Source organism: Pinus tabuliformis, chromosome 7 (assembly GCF_031772625.1).
Source record: "Pinus tabuliformis cultivar Carrire ecotype Pingquan chromosome 7, CPIR1, whole genome shotgun sequence".
NCBI classification, from domain to species: Eukaryota; Viridiplantae; Streptophyta; class Pinopsida; order Pinales; family Pinaceae; genus Pinus; species Pinus tabuliformis.
The window spans coordinates 420,307,926-420,317,199 of record NC_142293.1 but is presented as its reverse complement, the minus strand read 5'-3'; the positions used below and the strand labels follow the sequence as shown (position 1 = coordinate 420,317,199).

At 37.6% G+C, this 9,274-nt stretch overlaps 1 protein-coding gene across 1 annotated transcript; it reads right to left on the bottom strand.

Annotated features, from left to right (window-relative positions):
- Positions 1-1,161: 1,161 nt before the first annotated feature.
- On the bottom strand, positions 1,162-7,305 carry LOC149247739 (uncharacterized). Its single transcript, XM_089445273.1, has 4 exons — positions 7,197-7,305; positions 7,050-7,077; positions 1,619-4,503; positions 1,162-1,502 (listed from the first exon to the last, which is right to left on the bottom strand). The coding sequence occupies exons 1-4, from the start codon at positions 7,303-7,305 to the stop codon at positions 1,162-1,164; spliced, it is 3,363 nt and encodes a 1,120-aa protein (XP_089301399.1).
- Positions 7,306-9,274: the final 1,969 nt, after the last annotated feature.

Sequence of the window (9,274 nt, the reverse complement as noted above, 5' to 3'; positions counted from 1 at the left end):
CTGATATACTAAGCCAAATCTCATAAACACTAACCAACTCAAACTCTTTGCTCATCAACCAAGCCAGACACTGTCCAATATCAAGTCAAACTCTTTGCCAAAACAATCTATCATCATCAAGCCAGTCAACTCTAAAGATCTCGTTAATTAACTCAATGCAACCATCATGATACTATGAGTTCATAGATCCATAACATCATAAGACCTTGCCATGCAATGCTCATGAACAAATACCCTCTTACTCATTCAATGCTACGCCAAATTCTAGCTAATCAATAGTCCCAAAATCTGAACTCAGACTCATTTATGTAACCACTATCACACTATGCAATATCATTGTTAGCAGCAAACTCAAAATAGCATATTCAATAGGCAACCAAGAGGACCATAGCAGTAGCTTCAATAGTGTAATTATTCACATTATTCCAATTGTTGTTTCATCAAGACAAGTTGTGTTTGATGACTAGATGATGATAGATTTGCTTGGAGTTGATTATACTATGAATGAAATTAGAGAGGAAGTTTGTGCACAATCTTTTAGTGAAAAAATTCTTGTAGTGTCCAACCTTTTCTTCGATACTATCACGTTCTGACATGAAGTTAATTGGATTGCATATGGAGGCAAGTTATCCAATTGAGCTATTCATTATCAATCATACAAAACCATTAAACTATATTCCAATTCAAAATCTATTATAACAAAATATCAATTATTTTTATCTTTGTTAAAATCTAAGTGTATCATTATTATTAGGAAAAAGTTTAGGTCTTGAAGTAATTAAAATTTCATTAAAAAAAAATTAATAGTTAAAAGCCTTGTGAATATTTTTCATAATATTGGTAAAAAAACCATTTCCAAGAACATAATGCATCCCAATGTGTCTTATCACAATTAATTGTTATCAAATTCACAAGAAAACCCTTGAAAGTGCTGGCAATATCGTCATACTTTTCATTACAATAATATAAATACCAAACTTACTAAATATAAAATTATGCAAACAAGACTTGACTTTTGACTTTTCTGGGACTAACTATTTCATAAACCACACTTGACTTGACTCGAACATTAAATCGTTATGCATCACTAGACTCGGATGTTTGTTTATACATAAAATGTAATTACAATTCTAACAGTGCGTGCTGGTACAATTCTGTTCATTACCGTGAATGTGACTGTAGGCGATTAAACATGTCAAGAACTACGTTCATCGACGGCCTGAGATTGGGAGCAGATCCAGTGCAAAATGTGGCAATCTCAATTATCTTCAATATTTCATCCTTCATGTTGTTATTATAATCACTGCTCCTTCTCAAATCCTTATCAATTATTTCATCCATTCTCCCTTCCTTGGCCTTCTTCGCAGCCCATGCAGTTAGATGTACAAATTCCTGATTCTCCTCTTCTACCACAGGAGGTTTTCCGCTTACCATTTCTAACAACACCACTCCGAAGCTATACACATCTTGCTTCGTCGATGCCTTCACTCCATACCCACATTCTGCACATAACATTAATGTATTAGCGTGACATAGAATATGATGATCTCTACGATTACATTTCAAAACAAAAATAAATGCGTGACGATCAAAGAGAAAACGCATGGAGATTTAGTACCGGGAGCAATGTAGCCATGAGTCCCTCCTAGAAGAGAACTTGATTCAGAATCTATTGATGAATTCTTCACTAGCCTTGCAAGTCCAAAGTCTGCGATGTGTGCTACATATTCATCATCCAGCAATATGTTGGCAGACTTTATGTCGCAGTGAATTATTGGAGGTTCGCAGTCTTGGTGCAGATATTTGAGTCCCTCTGCCACGCCCACTGCAATGTTATACCGAGTCCTCCAGTCCAGCCTCTGATTAGGACGTTTCGATGCTCCGCCCAGATATTCCCACAACGATCCATTGACCATGTAGTCACACAAAAGAACTATTACCTCATTCGTTCCATCATGCTCTGTTATCAGGTCCCGATGACGCAGGATGTTTCTGTGACGGGCGTATTTCAATGATTCGATCTCGTGCCTCAGACTGCGATATTGAATATTGTCCTGATGATGATTTGCTAATTTTAAGCATTTGGCAGCAAGGATTTTGTCCTGTCCTGGAATCATCACCTTGTAGACCATGCCGGATGTGCCAGAGCCGATGACGTAATCATCACTGAAGTTGTCTGTAGCTTCCACTATATCTCTGTATTTGACTATACCGAGTTGTCCATCTCCTGAAAAAATAGTACACTTGTTGTGTCTATTACTGTTCGGCTTTGACGCTTTTAAAACGTATAGCAGCGCAAGCATGAGAATAATTAGGGTCCCAATGCAGGCAACGGTAATCCCTGCCACTTCAGCTGAGCTTAATTCTTCCTTTTTACCTGCTACTTCTGAATCCGAACAATTGTTCCTTGTTGGTGGTCCGCAAAGGCCTGGATTACCCTCAAATGCATTCTGCGGGCCTTGTAAAAATGCCCTTAATGAAGGAATGGCCCCTGTGAATAGGTTGAAAGAGAAGTTGAAATGATCTAGGCTTATCATATCTGTGAGAGATTGAGGAATATTACCAGACAGGCGGTTATGGGAGAGGTCCAAGGATTCAAGTAACTGCAAGTTTCCTATCTGAGGAGGAAGAGATCCAGATAGATTGTTCCAGCTTAGATCCAACCCATATCTGAGACTGGCTGCAAGCTTTCCCATCTCCAAAGGAATGGTCATGCTCAGCTTATTTCTAGCTAGGTATAGTTCGCTTAATTGTCTGCAATACCCCAGGGAACTGGGGATTCTTCCTGTTAATGCGTTTACACTCAAGTTTAATGTCAACAGATTCGTAAGATGGACCAAGGCTGCCGGTATGCTTCCTTCCAACCAGTTTCCGCTCAAATCTAAAACCTCCAAATTAATTAAGTTCCCTACTTCTGGAGGAATGGTTCCACTGAGATTATTGCGGCTCAAATTGAGCCTTCCCAGATTTCTCAACTCTCCTATCTCGGGAGGAATGGCACCACTCAGATTGTTGTGGGCAAGGAGGAGATCTGTAAGGTTCTGCAACCGTCCAATGGAAGAAGGTATACTTCCATGGATGTTGTTGTAAGAAATCTCAAGGTAATACAAGGCCGAGAGCATAGAAATATTACTTGGTATGAAGCCCGTGAAGAGGTTGTTCTGCAGCCTGACGCGTTGTAGTGAGACGCAGTCCTGTAGAAGGCTGGTGATGTTCCCCTCGAGCCGATTGTCGAACATGGCAAGCTGGGTCAACGACTTACCGCTGCATAACCCTGAAGGAATGGATCCGTTCAGTCCGCTGGAGTATGAATCAAGAAGCTCGAGGTTGCTGAGCATCCCAAGCGCAGGAGGCAGCGGACCTTTGAATATGTTCTTACTGAGATACAACATTGTCAGATTGGGAAGGAGGCCGATTCCTTCAGGCAAAGTGCCTTCAAAATTATTGTAAGATAGGCCTAGCGACTGCAGGTTTGTAAGATTGGCAAAGGATGAGGGGATCGAACCTGACATGTTATTGAAATCTAATTGCAAGACTCTCAAATTCTTCAGATTGCCCATTTGATATGGTATAACCCCACTCAGATTATTGAGAGATGCATCAAACGACTCCAATTTGAGCAGTCCACTGAAAAATCCTGCAGGAATTGAGCCTGTAATATGGTTCTGATAAAACCATAGATGTCTCAGATTTTCCAACCGAGCTATCTCCCTTGGTATCGTACCATGTAACAAGTTCTCGTAAACAGCAATGGTTTCAAGGCTGCTGCAGTTGCCGATAGAACGAGGGATAGTACCCGTCAAATTGTTGCCGAACAGGGACAACATAACAAGATTTTTCAAATTCCCAATTTCCCAAGGAATCCTTCCTCGCAATCCTGATTCTTTCAAGATCAAAATGCGCAGTTTACTGCAATTGCCTATTTCGGGTGGTACAGAGCCACTGAAGTAGTTCGACTCTGCCCTAATGGTATCGAGATTGGCAAGCCTTCCCAGAGACGATGGAATGACACCACTGAGTTTATTTGTATTTAACGACAGAGTAATCAGGCTCACGAGATTACCCAGTTCAGATGGAATAAAACCAGAAATATCATTGGTACTGATATTCAGAACGGTAAGAAGGCTGCAGTTCCCGATATCCGGAGGGATGAAGCCTGTTAAGGAATTGCTAGCGAGATTGAGTTGACGAAGCTGAGAGCAGTTGGCTATTTGGCCAGGAATAGCACCCGACAAGTTATTGCCCGAAAGATCGAGCTTCTGCAGGGCAGGCATCTTTCCTATTGCACTGGAAAGACGGCCAGACAGACCTCTATTTGGTAGGGAAATTGAAATAACCCGCCTTACATGGGTGCTACACTGCACACCTTCCCACTTACATGGATCCACACCGTTTGTCCAGCTTGAAAGAACATTCTTTGGAACCACAAAAGATGACTTGATTTGTAAAAGGGCGGCTCCATCTTCCGACAGAGCGTTAACGCAGCAAACGAGTGCAGGTAACCTGCCAAAATACTGGAAAATATTGAAAACTAGAAACGCTATGAGACACATAAAATTATATCCTTGCATTTTCATGCTACTCTGCTGCATGGGTCACGAAACTGGAAGAGGAGGACGAATTGGGTTACTGAGTATTAAGTGAAGGATCGGGTTACAGGGTATTAGGTAATATACTGGCCAGAGCAATAGAATTTCATACCATTGAATAAATATACATGTAGTCTTTGACCCGAAAACAACTTTGACTCTCTCTCAGACCATACAAAATCCCGTCATTGACCCGAAAACAACTTTGACTCTCTCTCATGCCATCCAAACATGTGGGAGAAAGTAGATGTTACGAGTATAATGCATAATTTTTTTTTTCAATTTGGTGGTAAAAGTGTGTTTTTGATGGTGTAAATCGATTCAATATTTTAAAAAATCTCTAAATTTTTTTTATAACATTATAAAAATCTTAAATCTTCACAACTGTAATATAAATTTAATAAAAATTCTGTCAAATTGTATGAAAATCTAAATTTCCATAATTTTCTAAACAAATTTAAACTACATTAGGCTACTTCTTCTTATATTAAATTATGTTTTTTTAAATAATTTTTTAAAATTTCTTTTTAAATATCAAAATTGTTGTTTCAACCAGTAAGAAATTTAAACTACATTAGGCTACTTCTTCTTCTCTTAAATTATTTTTTTTAAATAATTTTTTTAAATTTCTTTTTAAATATCAAAATTGTTGTTTCAACAATTAAGAAGGTAAATGATACAATTTATTAATTTTAAGTTTAGGATAAGGTAGAAGATAAAAAAATTATGAAATATTTTTAAATATTTAAAATAAGTATTATTACATGAATGTTAATGTTATTAAAAATAATAAGAAATGAGTTATAAAGATAAAGTTTCACAACATTCGGCAACGGGGAACAAGGCTATATAGCTAGCGCTGCTTAGTTTAATTATTGAATTTTGAAAAGTATGAACTAATTGCCACATTTAAACAAATGTTGCATTCTAGATACTCTTGCTTGGTTTAATTATAATTAAATTAGAGTAAAAAAAAAATGAAGACATATATGAATGGAGGAACAAAGTCGACTTTATACATTATAACATCGAGGTTTAATTTGATTGGCATTTTTGTTAAATATGTTTTTGCACATAATATTTAAAATACCCCTTTTCCCTATAGCAAATATTTTGCACAATATATTTAGAATACCTTTTGAGCTTCACAAATCTCACTTAGCAAAAAATTACTTTCTCATAATTTCATGATTTACTGAAAATGGTTAATGTAAATGTATTAAAATTTAAAAAATTAAAATAAATATATTGAAATTTTAGAATTTTATAAATTTAACCCATAGTTAAGAAATGAAAAGAATAATCTCATGATAATCCCCTCAATTCATACATTACATTAGGCCACAATGAAGAAGTACATGAGCACATCATATACCTCGCCACCAAGGGTCATCAGAAGCAAAGGCTGTCAAAGTGCTAAAGCTTGCTGAAACATCGATCTCACATCATCGATCGCAATAAGAACATTGTTCGCACATGAAGATGGACATCTGCACTGGCACTTAGAAAAGTGACTGAAAGAAGAAATGAGAGAAAGACAAATCTGAATACAACATCATATTTGTGGCGTCGAATAGTGCTGAAACGACTATCCAAAATCCGAATTCTGAGAATTTGAAAATTCAGAGCTCAAGGAATCTTTTAGATTCCCTCGGGATTCTTCAAGGACTCTGTTTCAGGAATTAGCTGAAAATCCGTTGCTTAGATGTCAAATCTGACTTCACCATTAGGATCCCTATGAAAAACCATGAAAAACAAGTATAAACTCGACCATATTTTGACAAAGTGAAATTTTACCTCCTTGGGAGAATTTCATCGCTCATGGCTCTCCTCCCTGTTTTCGCTGAAATCATGGTTCCACGTGCAATCTGGAAATGACCGAAAATGCAGACCTCTAATGAAAAAACAGACAGCACCATTGCACTCGTGGCAATGAGAAGTATAAAAACCATATAAAATTTGTCAATTTCTAAGAAGTTGAAAATTTTGCCCCCTACAAAATTCATGGTCCCTGCGTTGAAAAATTATTAAACTACCTCGATTTGCGTGTCCGCTCCTGTGTCGAAATTCGTGCAGTCCTCCTCTTCCCAGCACACGTAAAAAACTGAGTTTATATAAATTCATGGGCGGATTTACCATGGTTTGGTTGTTATGGGTTTTATTTTTAACACATATATATAAAATATGTGATTTTACAAAACCCAAGCGTATAGTTTACAACCATATATTTAACTCATCGTTGGGGGGTGGGCCCGTACTTCACAGGACCGCACCCATCTCCATCCCAACCAAGCCTACGGAATGCATTAACCGGCACTTTAATGGTCCGTACATTTTGGATGGCCTTAGGTGGCGGGACCAGGCCTGGAATTTGACGTCCCACAGGACGTATTTTCGATTTTAGAACGTATTTGACGGCACGGAGAAAGTTTTCCGCGTCAAGTTAGACGCGTGGTATACCTTCCCAACCCATCATTTTGACGTTTAACTTCATTAAAAAAACATAAAAAATTATAATACCTGTAATACCTATCTCTTGAAGTCTGTGACTATTGTACTAGGTTGAGTCATACGGGCTATGGCTTAATTAATCCCTTGTGTGCATACCAGCCTGGAGTATACGATGCGTTCTCCAAATTAATTGTTTTTCTTTTCGCCGTTCAGCCTTTATCCTCATTCGGCCACGTTTACTGAAATTAAGTGCTTTAGGTTTCATTAACGTAAAATTCTGCAGTTCTTGTCAAGTCAAGCGTACGAGTTAATCTTATCAGGATTCTGGAGTGTTCTCAAATTCGAAAACGCTATGAATTTTCATTAATTTCATCGCTTGGTTAAAGGTTTGTGTTTGGGTTGCAACTTGCGGGCCGCGGCCATACATGATACCAGTATATCTCTTCCCGCAGATGGTATTTTTATGTTTGTTTTTGAACTTGCCCACACTATACAGTAATGCTCCTGGAGTCCTGAGTCCTTACTGTGTTGTTACTATTTTAGATGAGCTGTTTCGATATAGTTGCTGTTTGGACGCGACCCAGAATCTGCTACCGGTCACTATTTGCAGGTATGTCAATCACTCACTGGCTTTTTTTTATCGGTAGTGCCAAGTGGTATGTTCGAATGTCACAGCGGCGCCATGGATGTTGTCTATGCCCTCAAGAGGCAGGGCAGCCTGGGCAGGCCGCAAAACCCTCTACCGCTTTGGCGGTTAACATTGAACTCATTTGTTTTGTTTCTAGAGTTTAAATCCTGGTTTAATTTTGGGGTAGATATTTATTTTGCCTGTCAAATTTTGGGATAAAGGTGTGTTGTTTGCACTGAATTAATGCAATGAATAGATTGCATTAATCCTTATCTATTTTCTTGCTCCGTTTTTAGCCTGAGTCGATTTCTTACCAGAGCAATGGTTGGATTGAATACGTGCTTGGATTGAATACGTGTTGTTTTGTCTGTCTTTTCGCAATATGAATTGTGAACAAATCACTGAATGGCCAACCCATTGTCTCTGTAATAAATATGTTGAGAAAATTGCTAAATGTTATATATATATATGAAATAGTTGTGTATTAATGGTAGTTCTTTGTGTCTGATGGCAATGAAAATCCAATTTCTGTAAGTTGACCAGATAGCCTTTGTCATATTAAAGATTTTTTTATCTTGCCTCGTGGTCTTTTCTTGAAGGCGTTTTTACTTGAGAATTCTTTTAAAATGTTCTGTAAGTTTGGCGTTTACCAAATAATTAGTTCCTTTGTCATATTAAAGATTTTTTTATCGTGCCTCGTGGTCTTTTCTTGAAGGCGTTTTTACTTAAAGAGAAATCTTTTAGAATGTTCTGTAAGTTTGGCATTTACCAAATAATTAGTTGAAACGCTGTCTAAGCAATAGACAACAACCCCAGCGAGTAGTCAGACATGCCTTGGCCAGAGCTTTTCTTCTGTAATTGTGGTAGGCGTTGAAATACAAGTCTACTTGTGATTGACGTTGAATTATACAGGTCTAATGTTCATGGTCTGCACATTTTAGGTTGTTAGTGACATATTGGTTGTATTTTTTCATTGAAATTATAGTGGCGACTCCTAAAAATACAAGGTGAAACAACAGGAAGGAAATCCATCTCCAAATTTAAACTAACTTTTCTATATAATAATAAATGCTCTTCTTCTACCAGTGGTTCCCCTTGAAAGCTCTGGTTCAATGAAGTTCCATTCTCAGAGAAAGGGTTAGGCTTTTAAAAGGTCTAGTATTCACAGTTGAAAAGCCCTATGAGAGGCAATTGGAAGGCGATTTGCAGGTTTTACGGCACTATTTTTAGGAATATACACGCGATACAAGACCAAGATCCCAGAAAGAAAATGACCAAAATTGAACTTAGGTAAATCTATGTTCTCAACTTTCAAAACTTGAAGATAGGCACAGTAAATAAAATATTTTTCCTCCACGAGAACATTTATCATCGTGTTCTGTTTTATTTCCAAAAAGAAGATATGGTACTTAGATCCACGAAAATATGTTCCCAACAATAACAATTATAGCAGAATCTCACAAATTTTCGACTACATTACAACATGGTCAATAGTCAATTTTAAGCCCTAGGGACAACAATGGCCTCAAATCGAAGAAAATGACCAAGTTTTAATTTTATTTAGCTATCTTGCCACCGTATTTCGTAATAGCTACTGTCAATTGCC

What these genes read in the sequence shown, in the direction of transcription:
- LOC149247739 (XM_089445273.1), bottom strand. Translation starts at nt 7,305, where the DNA reads ATGAAACCTAAAGCACTTAATTTCAGTAAACGTGGCCGAATGAGGATA. An exon ending in CAAAATGATGGGTTGGGAAG is followed by an intron (nt 4,504 to 7,049) that starts GTATACCACGCG and finishes GTATTTTGGCAG; the next exon opens with GTTACCTGCACTCGTTTGCT. An exon ending in TCATGGCTACATTGCTCCCG is followed by an intron (nt 1,503 to 1,618) that starts GTACTAAATCTC and finishes TGTTATGTGCAG; the next exon opens with AATGTGGGTATGGAGTGAAG.